Raw genomic sequence first — 16,516 nt, 5'->3', positions numbered from 1 at the left:
GCAAGATTGTGGCAAGGTATGAAAATCACATCAGCTTGATGACTGAGTGATTGATGTAACTAACCTTGCAATGCAAACTGGAAACTCTGCCTTTTTCAGTGAATTTACTATTAGTGAATACTCACACTTAAGCATTACTTTTTCTGACTGACAATTTGAATGTGTGGGGTTTTCTTGGAGGGGATAAGGGATGGGGCTGAAGAATACGTGCTGCTGTTCCAGATCAGATGAGTAGCTGGTTTTCCTCTCATGGAGAACATCTTATTAAATCTATGCTGAACATGGCAGAAGAGCTTTCTGCATCATGGTGGAACAAGAAGTTAATCCAATAAAAGTCCAAATTGTTGTAACTCTGCGCACTGTTTAGCACATGGATGATGTTAGACTGGATGAGTAGTCATGGCACGGTAGCCTTCAACTCTAGGCCTGCAGAAAAGATGATCCCTCATCAGGGTCATATTCAGTAAGTGTCACCTCCAGACTTGACATGGATCACTTCTGGGCTACTGCCACTGCTTGGCCAGACACAAGCAATTGAGGAGTCCAAAACCATTCCCAGTCTGTTCACCACAGAGGCAACTGGAAGGCAGATGCTTTGTAATAAAGGTGGTGCTTATTACTGGCTCTTCAAATGATTTACTTCCACTTGCTGCTGACAGCCCTGCATAGGAGATTGATGGATCTCAGCTGCTGCTCCTCATCCAGGCACCTAATTCTCTGAGATGTTAGCACCAGAGATGAACTATTTCCCTAGGACCTTCCAAAATGTTCCATACTTTTAAACATGTGCGAAGCCTCTGAGGAAAGTCAGGGTATTTTTTTTTTTGTGCAAAGTAAGAAAGTAATGAATTTGACTTGGAGGCATTAAAACAGCATTTTGTCTAGCTGTGTTCTGAAGCACTTCTGAGCTTCCCTGAACTACCTGAGGCTTTGGAGGAGGGAGACACAGAGGAGAAAGGTTGCTGAGGATTTGCAGCAACCTGGGGTACTGCAGCTACAGGGCAATCAGTCCAAACCCAGACAGTCATCATAGGCTCTTCAGATGCTAGAAACTTTGGACCTGTAGCATCTGAAGCTCAGTGCCTTCAGGCTTTGAGCAGCCCATCTCTCCATTAGGAAGGCTGGGAAGGATCCCACAGAAGACAAGTGTGTGGAACAAGACCCACCTTATTCTCAGAAATCATCCTGTTTTATTTCTTCATAGTTCAGAGAAAAGCTTATTCTTGTGAAGCATTTCACCTACAGCAAACCAGTGTCTCTTAGCAGAAAATAGAAGCTTTGCTGGCAGCCTTTCCTGGGGTCAACAAGACAATAAGGTAGTCCATGGACTACACCTAGGTGCAACTTAATATTCTGATGTTGCCTAAGAGCTTGAAAACTCCTTACCTTCTCCTCCAACAGCCTCCGACATACTTTTAGCAAGAAGATGGTGAGCTGTCACATAGAGAGATGATTTTTGGAGTCAATATTTTGAGGTTTTTTTTTTGGAAAAATGGGTTAAAGGATTCCAGTGGTATTCAAAGTGGTGATGGTTAATCCTTGGTTAGTTTCATTTGATGAGATATTGGCAGTAGGAGGCATTTCCCTGTGTGACTTGCAGTCTAAAACCTTCAGCCTTTTAGCTGCTGTGCTGGGAAGCTGGGGCTTATCCGGCTTTGAGCCCTTGTCTAGCCTGTGTGGAATGCAAATAACTGAATGATGGAAATGCTGAGAAATAAATGAGATTTGATGAGATCCTTCATTATCAGTAGTTATTTTTCAGCAGCTAGATAGTAATACCTGGTCTGTAAGAGTTTTACATTTTTAACTCTTTAAAAGTGGCACTAAAATGTTTCTGCTTATGCAGGACTTTGTGGGACATAGAAGCATGGGAAGAACTCTTCTTACTGCTTGGTGAAAATCTGTGGAGTGCGGTTTCCTTTTCTGTTTCAGTGATGTTGGGTATCATTAAGATTGATGGGTTCAAAAGCAGACTTTGTTATCTCTTAGGCACAGCTTGGCTACTCCTACAGCTCTCCCTGTTCCTAAAACAAAACCTATTGTTTTCAGAGGCTCTGAAACTAGAGTGCTCTCACTTAAAAGGGCCACCTATCTGCACATGTCTGTGCAAAAGATCTGCATGAGAGCAGCCTGATCTGTTGAAGGAGGAATAGAATTCTTTTTAGCCTGAAATAATCAGTAAAGTATAACTGTGTAAAACCAGGATGCTGCTGTCATGACCTGAAAATGTATGTGGCCACTTGCAATGCTTGCACTAGGTGTCCTCTGGAAATGCTTGAACTGATTGTTCTTCTCTTTCCAGGTCTGGTGAGTCCTCTGGAGGTGTCAGTCAGTTCAGGGAGTATCCAGGTTGCACGAGGCCAGACAGCAGTATTGCCCTGCACCTTCACCACTAACGCTGCTCTCACTAACCTTAATGTCATCTGGATGGTCATTCCTCTTTCTAACGCCAACCAGCCTCAACAGGTAGGTCCTTTCTTACCGAAACATGTAATTCTTTGGGAATTTCCTTTTCTTCACCCTTTTCATGCTGATCTGGATGTAGATGCTTTACAATGTTGAGTCTCTGGTTGTCCCAGAGCTTCATTGTCCCTTCATTGCTGAACATGCCCCTTGGATCTTACATGAATCTGTTTTCTTCAGTGCTTTGCTAACCGATGCACACTGTGTCCTTGGCCACCTTGGCTGGAAGTGCATTTGGGGCAGGTGTATGTGGGACTGTGTTGCTGCCTGGACCTTTCTGTTCAAAAGAGCACAGGAGATGTAATCCATGTTTTGGTGCACTGTATATTGGATTTGGAGGACCTAAAAGCAGCTTCACACTTAAACGGGTGAAATCTATGTAAAATGCCATAACACAATCCATAGACTCTTCCCTTTTGCTTCTTTTCTTTTGAACTGTCAGTTGCTTATGCAAGTGCCATTCTCATTCATCTGCAAACGAGAATCTGTTGTGGTGGGCATAAGCATCATAAGCTGAGATCTGTTTTTTTGCCCACAAACTCTGACAGCAGAAGATTGCTATTGCTCTGAAATGCATCTGTCTTGGGTCACACTGCCCTTATCACATTTGTTATTTGGTTGTGAGAACCTGCACTGAGGAGTACTTGCTCCTCAGGGACTTGGTCTGAATACATACATCTATGTAAGCCATCTGGCTGGCAGAGGCTGTGCAGGTTCAGGGTTTACATTGCCTGTCATTCAGTTCATCCCAGTGATCTGCAGTAAGTGTGAAATCATGGCAGCACCTTACCGGCTGAGACTCCAAATGATACTGTCCACTGGGGAGGTGTTTCTCAGCAAAGTACTCACTGACCTGCAGAGAATCTCTGCTTCTCTACATTGATTCTGTCCAAGTGGGTGATGAGTATTATATGAAGCAGGCTGGTGCTGCCAATCCAGCTATGGAAGACCGGGGTATCTATCTGTTCTGTTATCTTTGTGAACATCTTTATTACATAAAATAGGCTACAGAGTGTGTTCTTTTAGTGAAAACACCTCTACTAGGATGGGTCTGCCTTGGACAACTATATACTGAGGTCTGGTTATTTAGAGATCTTTAAGGAACTGGTCCATTTGGCTTTGGAAGCTCACATTTTGCGTGCTGTTCTTTCTCCTTACTCAGTTTTGTTTGAGCTCTCTTTTCTTTTCCAGGTTATTCTCTACCAAGGGGGTCAGATCTTTGGTGGTGCACCCCAATTCTATGGGCGAGTGGGGTTTGCTGTGACAATGCCAACCACCAGTGCCTCGATCTTCATTAACAACACTCAGCTATCGGATACTGGCACATACCAGTGCTTAGTCAACAATCTTCCAGACCGAGGCGTCAGGAATATTGGAGTCATTGGACTTACTGTCTTGGGTGCGTTTGTTGGTATTATGAGGAAGATGGGAGAAAGGGGGACAAAGGATTCTCTGTGCATGATAGTGCATCACAACAGAGAAATACGGTAGCGTACACATCGAAGCCCATTGGCATCCTGTGGTGAGGGATGGTATTGTAGGAGTTTGTAGGGCACACAGTCTTCATATGTAGGTAATATGTAATGGAGTTTCAAATATGGTGAAGAGAAAACTTTTGTGGAGTTGCAAAGAAGCATGAATTAAGTATGAGAGCATCCTGGAGAGCTGAAGGGACCATAAGAGTTTTGAGGAGAAGAGAATGACTAGAGATCTTTGCTTCCTTTTCATGAAAGCAGTTAATACTGGATGATCCCTAGGATGTTAAGTACTCCAGAGCATGTGCCATTATAGGGATATGAAAGCAAAACCCGACCGCAGCAACCTCTATTAGCTCTCACCACTCTTACTGTCTCAAAGACAGAAATGTTCACCTTTTTCTCTAGGGAGGGATCTAAGATAACTGAGTCCTGTGAAAGTCAGCAGTGGTCTGTAAACTTGATAGGCCGGTGGGTTAGGAATCTTTGTGAATTGTCACGCCGCAGATCCTAAGGGATACTTGTCTGCTACCTCCCTCTTTTCCCCTTGTCAGCTCTTGCCAGTGTCCTTGCTTTCCCCAGTAGCCCATACCCAGAAAGAGCCTGAACTCCACTGTTTGGTTGTATTTCCTGACCTGCTGTCGCCCTCCCCTCTTCTCTCGCAGTTCCTCCATCTGCCCCGCTTTGCAGAATCCAGGGGTCCCTGGACGTGGGCAGCGATATCACACTGACCTGCAGCTCGGAAGAAGGCATTCCCCGACCAACATACCTCTGGGAGAAACTGGACAATGTTCCCAAGTTACCCCCAACTGCCACACAAGGTGCTCATTCTGTTGATTATCCTCTTATTTCCCAAGTGACAGCCTGGGCTTTCCTTTCTCTGAGCTGCCAGAGGTGGCATGGCTCATTGAGTGTTTGTCACCACTTGCATGGTCACTTTGTTGGAACAAAGATTCCTAGAGCCCATGGTGGACTAGGTATCCTCCAGTGGCCACTTAAACTTTCATGGGGTTTTGATACTGAAACATGTTCCCCTTTGAGGAACAAGGATCTGGTTGAATGGGAGAGAGACAACATGGTTGCCAGATGTTGGCATGTGGCTGGAAATCTCAGCTGCTGACTCACCTGCATTTTAAACCAAATGAAAGGATCATAGACTAGAAACTGGGAGAAGGGAAGCAGAATCATCCCAAGAAAATACTGCCGAGCTTCTCACATCAAGATCCCTGTTCTCTGCTATAGCTACCTTTCATTCGTATGTAAAAGCAAGGCTCTGATCAGACTGGGTATTGCCCAGCTCCAAATCCCATCCATAAGATTTCTAAGCCTAGGTGTCCTGACCAAGTAGTGATAGCTGTACTTTTGCCCTTTATTTTTCTGTATTTTAAGAATACACAAGCATTTTCATTTTACATAATTCAGGAAAGAAGAAAAGTGGCAGAGCATGAGGTGGGAAGCCCAGGGATGGGCATGGCAGGGGTTCTTCAGGGCAGGACTGACCTTGGTAGATGAATCTGGGTATAGGTAACGGGACATATCCTCCTTCCTCCTTTTTCTCACACAATGCTGAGAGTCCCAAGCTTTCATTTGCAGAAATTCAGCTATAAGAAGAAAAAGAAACATCTAGTGTAAGCTCCTTAAGACCTAATCTTGCCTATGGTTGGGAGGGGTGGTGTGTGCATGCACACACACGCACACACACACAGTGCTTCCATCTCAAGCTTGTTTCCTGATTTATTTCTCACATCAAAACTCTCTATTTGCTGGCTTTGCCTTTTCATGGTTTTCCTCAAGGAGGGGAGGGATTTAAATCCTTCTTTTCTCTCTGACTAGACCAAGTCCAGGGCACTGTCACTCTCCGAAATATCAGCACTGTGTCCTCAGGTCTTTACCAATGTGTGGCTTCAAATGCCATTGGAACCAGCACTTGCCTTCTGGACCTGCAAGTCATTGCACGTAAGTATTTTGCCAAGGGAGGCTTGGTTACCTGCTTCTGCCTTGTGACAGTAAAGCATGTAACCATGTTTGCTGTGAGCCACCGTATGCCTCTCTATCAGAAGATTGTTGTGCCCTGGAAAGGGGATGTTGCCTTTTTCCCCTTCCAAGCCATGGTAGCTTCAAATGCTCATGGATGGCCACAGCTCAGCCCTGATTTCTTCTCCATTCTCTGTTCAATCATCCCTGCAGCCCATCCCCGAAGTATAGGCCTGATTGCAGGAGCAGTGGCCACAGGTGCTGTCGTGCTCGTGGTTTGCATTGTGTTGGTGGCCGTGGCACTGTTTTACTGGAAAAATAAACACAAAGAAGAAGAGGAGGAGGAGATTCCCAATGAGATAAGGTAAGAGGCAGGGAAAGCTGGTGGCAGGGAATCTCTGACTGCTTAGCAAAAGTAGCAGATAGGAAGTCAATCAGAACTTATGCTTGCTAATCCTGGGTTTGTTCCAGTGGGTCAGGGGAAGATGTCCTTGTGTGTCCAGAAAATAAAGGGAGCAAGCGGAGAATGGTAATCACAGATGTAGTTTTCAATATTGTCTTTATTGAGAGCTTTGACTTAGTGTTAGCTCTGTAGAAGAATGACATGCTGGGGATCTAGAACCACAACATCAGGCAGTGATAGCTGAAAGGCACTGGAGGTAGAACTTTGATCTTCCCTGGTGTTACTGCCCCAGTGTTTCCCTCTGGTGGCTATCTGCAGCCCTGCTAAGAATCTGTTTCATTGTACTGGTTGTACAGTCATACTTACCACCTGTGAAGTACTAGTGGCTGATACAGCCACTGGTTTTGCCCCCCTAGACACATAAGTGTGGGTTGTTTGCCTCAGTGGTAGGCACACAGAGGAATTAATGTGCAAAGAGGTGGGTCCTGCAAAGAGGGGTGAGTAAATGGGCCAAAAAGCAATATCAGCTCATGTTGGAACTGTCCTTCACCTGGAATTGACAGTGTTGACCCCAGCAGGATGTGGTGGGGAGGTGCTGGGCAAATGGGACAGCATCCTCTATGTGCCCTCTCCCTCACAGGGAAGATGACCTGCCGCCAAAATGTTCCTCTACTGCGAAGACATTCCATGCTGATGCATCCTCATCGGAGAACGACACCCTCACCTCCTCCAACACCTACAACAGCCGCTACTGGAACGACCCCAAAGCCAACCATGCCACAGACTCCTTCACCCGCTTCAGCAACGCCAACGACAGCCACCAGCCCCCTTTCTCCCGCTCAGGGAGCACGAGCACCCGTCCCGTCTACGCCAACGGCGGCCACCCATCCCCGGCTCCCCCTAAGACGCTGGTGGTGACGGCCAGCACGGCACCGTCCCCTCAGGAGGTGATGCGCAGCAATGGCTCAGTCAGCAGGAAGCCACGGCTGCCACACACTCGCTCCTATGCTGTCAGCCAAGCCACGCTGGAGCGCATCGGGGCTGTCCCCGTCATGGTGCCCGCTCAGAGCCGCGCTGGCTCCCTTGTGTAGGGCCGTACCGGCAGCTGAGAGCCAAGCAAGGGACCTCTCCCACCTGGTGGGGGCAAAGAGACCCTACTCCTTCCTGAAAGGCAGCGAGGTAGCAGGGGACACACACACACACACACTTGCCTCTTGCCCTGCACTCCCCTCCGGAGGCTGCTGCTGGCTAGTGGGACATCCTCGGCTGTGCCGCATTGGAGCTCCTTGTGCCGGTGGATGCCGCAGATGTGCCAAGGCCGGAGGAGCAGGGATGTTGGGATGTGCTCCCCAGCTGCTGAGCACTGGCTGGGATGTGCACCCAGCCCTGACTTTGGGGGGACTTTTGCTTTTGTTTCCCTCTAGGGATTGATTCCATCCATTTGGGTCTTTCAGGGAGGTTTGGGGAGATATATATATATTATTTTTTTCCGTTGTTGTTGCTGTTTTATTTTCAAGAGGACGACAGCCTGCATCGGGGCAGGGAGAGGTGCTGAGGCAGGGTATGCCTCAAGATGGCAGCCCCAGCTCTCTCCCCACGGCCCCAGTCCCACTGTTGAATGAGGAAGGGCAGCACACCAGGGCCAGGAGGTATGGACCAGGCTGGAGGGGCAAGATGAAGGCACAGCCACCAGCCTGGCCAAGGGGATGTCTGGCTGAAGGCACTGACTGGGGAACATTTGTATTTATTTTCTGCAGTTCTTCCCCCACCCCAGCACGCACACAAACCCACACAGACACACACGGGTCCTCCTCAGGGTGGATATTCTTCCTGCACTGGCTTGAGGTACCACCAGAGCTCATGTTGGTCATGGCTGTGGAAGATGCAGCTGTCCGAGCATCTTCCCCTGAGACACTCGGTGCAGGGTAAGGGTGCATCTCTGCTACTGCTGCTTCTGTAGGGCTTGCTTCTTTTTGGTTTTGGTTTTGGTTGTTGCTGGGGTTATTCAGGAGGCAGAGAGGAGCAGGGTGGTGTGGCAGAGCAGCAAGGCAGGTCCAGAGGCATCTGCTGTGCCTGGGTTGTTCTGCTTTGGAGCAAGTGGCTTCAAATCCCAGAGCTTTGGTATTTGCATGGTGGGTTTTCCTTAGCCAGCCTGTGCAGTGCTGCCCCTGCAGGGCACGTGTTTGTGCTTGGGGCCCTCACAAGGAGGCATCACAGTTTTCCTTCCAGCTCTCCCACGCGCACAGACTTCACAGACGCTGAGGTTGGCAGGATTTGTTTCCACATCTCTCCTTAGAGTGAAAGCAGGGGCTTAACAGAGGGGGCAGCCCTGTGGAAGCCCACATACTATCTCTCTGCCTCCCTTACTTCCCTCAGTGTCCCGGGGCAGGGTACTGGTGGCATGTGCCAGTAGCTCTGCCATCTCCTCGGAGCAGGGAGGTGACTGTGGCTGGCACCTATCCTTTTTCTATTGCAACTAAATAGCCTTAATAAAAGCCAAGAGTTGAAGCTGCTGAAGGAACCTGGTGCCATTTGGAGGGCTGGGACTTACCCTCTTAGAGAGCACTGGCTCAAAAGGACCGTGCCTGGATGGGTGTCTCAGCCCTCCTGCATAACACCAACCCTTGCACATGTAAAGCCAGTGGGCACCTCCAAAAGCACCAGAGCCATCCTAGGTCTGCTCTTGGAAAAGCAATGTGGGGAGTCACAGGTGACTTTCTGTAGCTCTCACATTGGATAAAGGGTCTGTTTAAGCCAGCAGACTCCTCCTCATCCCCACTTTCCTTGTCCTGGCACGGTTTCCCTTTCCCTAGCAGTGCACAAACCTTGGGCAGGCCCCTCTGCCTCAGCAGTACCTTTCAAATGCAAGCACAGACTCTGAAGAAGAGGAGGGGAGAGGCGAGGGCTGGGTTCCCACACGGACAAACTGGCTCTTTGGGAGGCTGGGGGCTCCCAGGCAGCACTAGGTTTGAAGCTTGGCTGAGAATTTGTGCCTTCTTTGCTTAAAACAAAAACAAAAGGAAAAAGGGGGGGGGGAGAAATCCAACCTCCCTTCCTTCCCCAAAACACAACTCCATCCAGAATGGGTGCAAACACCTGCAGCAGTGCAGGCAGGAGGTTGCTCTGTGTGTGTCTACACATGTTCTACCAGAGCAGTCCTCTTTCCTGCCTGTCTGCTCACTTTGCTGCTGGGTGGTAGGATTGAAGGGGGAAGAAGAGTGGCTTTAGAAACCTTAATGTGGGAGGGGAAAACACAAAGGAAAACAATCAAAGAAAAGCCCAGACACATTCTCTCTGCTGTTATAACAACCCCTGTGTGACATTTACAGGAACACTGCCCTCAGCAGGTCCCCTCCTCTACTGGGAAAGCTCTTCTGGTTCTTACCCTCCATGAGACTGTTTGCTCCTCTTTGTTCTTTCTAATTGTCTAAAATTCAATAAAACTTTATTCATATAAAAAAAAGGATTTCTTACTGCCTTCTGCTGCTTTTTCCACCCCCTTTACCTCATTCTGTAACTACAATCCATTTGGCTGTTAATACTCATCCTTGATACGAATGGCAGTAAGCAGCGATCGTGCAGCCAAGAGCTGCCTGTTCTTAGGTCAGCCAGTCTGGTAGTGAACCCTGGTACTGTAGTCTTGTTTTTCTCATTCATAATAGACTGACACATTGCCCTTGAAAGTACATTTTCCAAAGCTTGCAAGGTCTCTACTTCTTTAGACAAAGGTGAGTTTAATTTTCCATCATTTGGGGGTGGGGGGAAATCCTTCTCTGCTTTGAGTGATGTGGAAAAATGTCTTTTAAAATTGCCTAACTTTGCTCATATATTAGGTTTCCAATATGAAACATGGCATGTTCATCCCAGATTCAGAATCTAAGGCAGTCACCCGAATGGTCCTCACTGACTTTGACTTTTGAATAATTTTGTTAGGGGGAAACTGTCAAGAAGCTAACAAAAGTGCTGATTCCCATAGTCAGAGCATCTTGGGTGACATGGTTTAGTGTGAGGTGTCCCTGTCCCTATGGGGGTTGGAACTAGATGATCTTAAGATCCTTTCCAACCCTAAAGATTCCATGATTCACACTTCCAAGGCATAAGGGCACTGGGAGACACTCACTTCTTAGTCCATATCAATAGCTGCTAGCAGAAGGTTATTATTAGTTAGGGCAACCTGATGTTTTGCCAGAGATTTTACATTTTTCTTTCTGTGTTTAATTTTCCTTGTTTCTTCTCTAACCCCCCCCGGATTAACACCCCCCCCCCCCCCCTCAGATATTCTGAGAATTGTTATTAAAACCAGAAACCTACAGATAAACCAGCAGTAATAATTCAGTCCTGCTGCACATGCATCATATTCTCATTCCTTGGTATTTTTCAACACCTCGTTTCAAATACCCTGTAAATGTGCTTTCAGCTATAGGGCTTACAGTAAATGAGATGACAGCATTGCCATTCTTGGGAAGTTGTAGGAATCTTATTGTTTCATTTTTCATCTGTTGGTTGTGCAACCTTGATGTGACATTAATAGCATCTTTGTATTTTATTCCCATGATAGCCCTGTCAGTGTTCTGCTATCCTATTCATTCCTTGTCATGGCTTGCCCCTTACATCATTCTTTTGCATGGCTCTGTCTATTGATCTAGAGGAGAATTTCTTAAGAGACAGGATAGTTTACTAGGCTCGTACAGCACCCAGGATGCTGGAGTTTTAGCCTGCAAATTGTATGTAGTGAGGCATTGCTGCAACATAAATATCTAGCCAAAAATAATAACAGTTAGATGACTCGATAGTGCTCCAGAGTGACTATTTATCATTAAAAAACAAACAAAGCCCCAAGCTTTTATGGTTGTCAGTGGAAGTCACTACTGAAGTGCTTGAGTTTGCGGACAGCTTTCAATCCCAGCTATGTAACAGGGATTGTCCACCACTGTGGGTGGCACCTATGTTATTTTAAATGTCAGTACTTACTGGTTATATCACTTTCCATCAAAGAACAGCAGAAGGGAACTTGTTCTAGCAGAAGGATTAACTGTGCATTTGAGTACTGGGGCAGAGAAATGACAATGGGAGGATGCCTCATGCTTTAGAAGTCAAGATCTTTTTAGAGGTTGGAGTAGATGAGAACTCAATTGAAAACATTTGGAAGCTGTAGACTGACAGAAGGGTTTTTTTTAACTTGTATGGATTTTGGACTCAAGTCTGCTGATTCATCTGAACTAAAAAAGAATAAAATTACCCAGACACATGAACTTCATCAAACTATTGCCAGAACACAGATGAGTTTCCAGAGAAAGCCAGTCTAACAGATGGTGTCCTGTCTCAGGCTACCTGGCTTCCCATAAGGACCTGGGATGCTCAGGAGACCAATCCACCTTATGTCACAGTTTGGGTTCTCATGAAGAGTACCTCAAATCAGGGTAGTCTCAGATGACACCCAAGACCAAGGTGACTGGGTGATCCATTTCAGCAGAGGCAACTAAACTGATTTGTTTTACACCCCCCTAAAAGGGAAGATATGGGGGAATTTTCATAATAAATCACTGGTTTCATCAAACCTATTGGTAAGATTTTCCAAGTTATTGCATTTTTATTGGAAGCAACATTTTGTGTCCCAGCTGCATTTGTTTTAGGCATGCAAGTACCTTTCTGTGTCTAACTAGGATCTTCCCACCCATGGTGCTGATGACTTGTAGGTAGATAAAGCTGTTGCATGTGTGTGCCAACACCCAGTGCACCCAAAATGGTTCAGCAGATCCTCTTAAGAGGGTCTTGAACATTTCTAAAGCAGAGGGCAGGAAAAACTGAGGAAACTGATCCCTTTCATATGTTAACTCCAGAGTAAACTCAACTGGCTGTCCTTTTAACTCATCCGGCCTCTCTTAAAGGGATACCTGGAGTAGAGGAGTTATGAGGTATCTTGATGACTGAGTTGCCATTCTCCCTGTGCTTTTTTCCAAGTGCTGCTGGCCATCCTGGTGAATGAAGTTGCTAAGCCACTGTCCATCAGATTTGAAACATCGTGGCAGTCAGGTGAAGTTCCCGATGACTGAAAAAAGGGAAATATAACCCCCATTTTCAAGAAGGGAAAAATGGATGACCCGGGGAATTACAGACCAGTCAGTCTCACCTCTGGGCCTGGCAAAATCTTGGAGCAGATTCTCCTGGAAGGCATGCTAAGGCACATGAAAAACAACAAGGTGCTTGGTGACAGCCAGCATGGCTTCACTAAGGGGAAATCTTGCCTGACCAATTTGGTGGCCTTCTATGATGGGGCTACAGAACTGATGGACAAGGGCAGAGCAGTTGATGTCATCTACCTGGACTTGTGTAAAGCGTTCGACACTGTCCCACACGACATCCTTGTCTCTAAATTGGAGAGACATCAATGTGATGGATGGACCACTTGGTGGATAAAGAACTGGCTGGATGGCCGCATGCAAAGAATTGTGGTCAATGGCTCCATGTCTGGCTGGAGACCAGTAACGAGTGGTGTCCCTCAGGGATCGGTGTTGGGACCGGTCTTGTTCAACATCTTTGTTGCTGACAGGGATGCACAGTGGGGTTGAGTGCGCCCTCAGCAAGTTTGCTGATGAACCAAGCTGTGTGGTTCTGTTGATACCCTGGAGGGAAGGAATGCCATCCAGAGGGACTTTGACATGCTTGTGAGGTGGGCTGATGCCAACCTTATGAGGTTTAACCATGCCAAGTGCAAGGTCCTACACCTGGGTTGGAGCAATCCCAGGCACAACTACAGGTTGGGCAAAGAAGAGATTCAGAGCAGCCCTGCGGAGAAGGACTTGGGGGTGTTGGTTGATGAGAAAATGAACATGAGCCGGCAGTGTGTGCTTGCAGCCCAGAAAGCAACCGTATCCTGGGCTTCCTCAAAAGGAGCGTGACCAGCAGGTCTAAGGAGGTGATCCTGCCCCTCTACTCTGCTCTCGTGAGACCTCACCTGGAGCATTGTGTACCGTTCTGGTGTCCTCAACATAAAAAGGACATGGAACTGTTGGAACAAGTCCAGAGGAGGGCCACCGGGATGATCAGGGGACTGGAGCACCTCCCGTATGAAGACAGGCTGAGGAAGTTGGGGCTGTTCAGCCTGGAGAAGAGAAGGCTGTGTGGAGACCTCATAGCAGCCTTCCAGTATCTGAAGGGGGCCTATAGGGATGCTGGAGATGGACTCTTCACTAGGGATTGTAGTGATAGGACAAGGGGTTATGGGTTAAAACTTAAACAGGGGAAGTTTAGATCGGATATAAGGAGGAAGTTCTTGTTAGGGTGGTGAGGCACTGGAATGGGTTGCCCAGGGAGGTTGTGAATGCTCCATCCCTGGGCGGTGTTCAAGGCCAGGTTGGACAGAGCCTTGGGTGACATGGTTTAGCGTGAGGTGTTGTCGTGGTTTAAACCCAGTCAGGTAATTCGTTCGCTCACTTCCCCCCCTTTCTTGCCCTCCCCCTGCTCTCAGAGGGACGGAGAGGAGAATCAAAAGAATGCAACTCCCACGGGTTGAGATAAGAACAGTTTAGTAACTTTATCATTATTATCATTGGAAATTACAAGGGAACAGAATACAACACCTCACCACCCGCTGACCGATAACTCGCCCCCCAAGCCCGACCAAGCTCCGACCGATACCTCCTCCAACCCTGCAGTCTCCCAGCCCTTCCGGCTAACTCCCAGTTACATCCCGGGCATGACGTGCTGTGGTATGGAATAGCTCTTTGGTCAGTTTGGGTCAGGTGTCCTGTCTCTGCTTCCTCCCAGCTTCCCCTCCTCCCTGGCAGAGCATGAGGCTCACAAAGTCCTTGGCCAAACCAAAACATCTCTATCAGCTCTGTTCCCGAGCCGAAAGTCAAAACACTGCACTGCACCAGCTACCAAGGAGGAGAAACATGACTGCTACTGCTGAACCCAGGACAGGTGTCCCTGCCCATGGCAGGGGGGTTAGAACTGGATGATCTTAAGGTCGTTTCCAGCCCTAACTATTTTGTGATTCTATGATTCTATGATCCTGCCTGTAGCTTGTTCTCCTGATGACAGCAAAGCAAGGGTTCCTCCAACATGCCTGTGTTACAGCAGCGCTCTTGAAAGTAAGTCAAGATGTGGTGATAAGTATCAGGAGTATCGGTGCCGAGAAAGGGAATTCAGTGTCACTGAGCTATGTCTGTGCACAGATAGGCACCAGGTGAACACCAGGGACAAAACAAGCCTCTAAAGCAGGGAGAGTGACAGTCTATGGCTTTTCCCAGACTGCTTTCTTCCATGTCTACTTCTGTGCATTGCAAGTGCCAGGAGGATGTTACTGAGAATTACCAGGTCTGCAACTTCTAAGGAAGAGAGGGCACACGCAGGGCATCTCCTGAGCCTGGCACTAGCCTAGAGCTCTTGTTGCCAACTGTTTGACAGCAGAGGGAAAGGTTTCATCTGTACAGCTATTGAGGGGAAGAGGGAGATAATGCATGGTAAGAGCTTTGGGCATGGATTGTCAAATGCAGGGGTTTGGGGGAGAAGAAACATAGCAGCCTTGGAACTCCAGGGCTGTGGCATGTTTTATTTAATGAGTTTCTACAGACAATGACAGCTAAAAAGGCACTTTTTCTCTCCATGCGGTAGAGGCTCCCTTGCTTTGGACAGTGCTGCTGATGTGTAGGAATGGGCCATGCTAAAGTGCACATGGCTAATGATCAAGACTTTTCACTAAGGTTTCTAACACCATTTGCTGCTTGTTATTTGTTCCTGATTTTCTCTTTCACCCTGCTCCCTCTGTAACGTGTTTGAATGGGAAAGTGGGTTGGCAGGAAATTTAATCAGTGTAAAAACCCAAAACCTCAGAAACAAATAGCAGCAAAGAAGAGAGGAGATTAACACACAGCTTCCATGGCTGTCTGGTAAGAGATTCTTTAGCACTGGATGTAGTCTGGGTCAGCTCCCAGATTTGGATTTACTAATTCATACTTTGGAAGGGATGAAGACTTGCTTCCAGTTGATACACTGTAGTTTAGCTTGCTTGTATTTAACCCTCTGTGTCTGGCACAGGGGCTGAGCTGCACAGCCTGGCTTCCAGTTTCCTGGATGCTACCAGTAACTGCAGGATTTCTTTTAGGTAGTTATTCTTCTTAGAGGATCTCATGATACTCCAGCAAGCTGAGTATAGCAATCACCAGGTCATTATCCATATGGACATCTGAGATGGGAAAAATGTGTGCTCTGGGTTGCAGCTGCTGTGCTTTAAACTGTGGCACTTTCTAAGGTTGCACAGTAGCTTAGAGACTCTCTTTCAGGGCCCTGTGTCACTGGTACAGCATTTTCATTTGTGATCTTCTCCTGCCTTCTTAGACCAAGACTTGTGACAAAGGCTTGTGGTCCTTGTGTCCCACCTGAAGGATCAAAGGCAGCAGAGGCTGGAATTAGCTCAGTAGAAAAGCCAGTGTGGCTTTAGACTCTCGAAGATCATTAGGGATAAAAGCTGCTACAGAACAGTGCCTCTTCCTCTTGGCTGTGGTTTGCTGCTGGGACAAATACACAGAAAACCGAAGGTTACCTTTTAGTAAGACAAGCCCCAGAAATGGGTGAACAGGCATATGGACCTGCCACCAGCTCTTTCCTCGATGGCTGCAGAGTGGTCTGTTCCTGCTGTCTGTGAACACAATCTCCATATACATAGATCTCTTGTGTCAATGCATCCTCCATGCACCCATCCATGCTCAGGGACACCAAAAGAGGTTGAAAGCAAGGCCCTACTGTAAGGTATGTGAACACCCTATGCCTTTGTTCAGCCCAGGCAACTAGAGCATGCATCCTATTTGTTTTCCAGGCTAACCTGTTGCACGTTTCTTAACTCATGATGGGTTTTGTCGCTTCTCCTGTCCTTCCACATGTTGCACGCTGGCCTAGGGTAAGTTGGTAACTTCTGGGGATGTAAACAGGAAGCTCTGGGGCTATTGTCCCGGGAGCGGCTGAGCGCTGGGCATTTATTCACTGTCTCCAGATTTGGGTCACAAAACTCTCTTTTTTTGGTGGCTCTACGATGACATCCTCTGGAGGGATGAAGAACTACATCGGCTCCTGTCTGCGCCAGGCTTCACCTCCTTAATAGCTCGTAGGTTGGTTTCTTTTCTTTGTGGTTCTTCCAAGAATAAAGTACTTTGTGACTTGAGTATGAGCACCTCTTCCTCTTCTCTCCTACGGCTGTTACTTA

The 16,516-nt window shown here is 47.3% G+C and overlaps 1 protein-coding gene across 2 annotated transcripts in view; it reads left to right on the top strand.

Moving 5' to 3' along the window:
• IGSF11 (immunoglobulin superfamily member 11) overlaps positions 1 to 7,805 on the top strand; it is a 102,992-nt gene extending 95,187 nt beyond the window's left edge. For both annotated transcript variants that reach the window (XM_061454027.1, XM_061454028.1), the window contains exons 2-7: positions 2,303 to 2,466; positions 3,655 to 3,862; positions 4,604 to 4,759; positions 5,772 to 5,894; positions 6,126 to 6,276; positions 6,956 to 7,805. In XM_061454027.1, coding sequence (XP_061310011.1) covers positions 2,303 to 2,466; positions 3,655 to 3,862; positions 4,604 to 4,759; positions 5,772 to 5,894; positions 6,126 to 6,276; positions 6,956 to 7,406 — 1,253 coding nt within the window. In that variant the 3' untranslated portion in view covers positions 7,407 to 7,805. The remainder of the gene's footprint in view (positions 1 to 2,302; positions 2,467 to 3,654; positions 3,863 to 4,603; positions 4,760 to 5,771; positions 5,895 to 6,125; positions 6,277 to 6,955) is intronic.
• Positions 7,806 to 16,516: the final 8,711 nt, after the last annotated feature.

The sequence above is a fragment of the Pezoporus flaviventris genome, unplaced genomic scaffold (assembly GCF_033815535.1).
Source record: "Pezoporus flaviventris isolate CSIRO_AGI_PZ_B2104156 unplaced genomic scaffold, CSIRO_AGI_Pfla_v1 ptg000015l, whole genome shotgun sequence".
Taxonomy (NCBI): Eukaryota; Metazoa; Chordata; class Aves; order Psittaciformes; family Psittacidae; genus Pezoporus; species Pezoporus flaviventris.
This window is presented reverse-complemented; position numbering and strand designations above follow the sequence as displayed.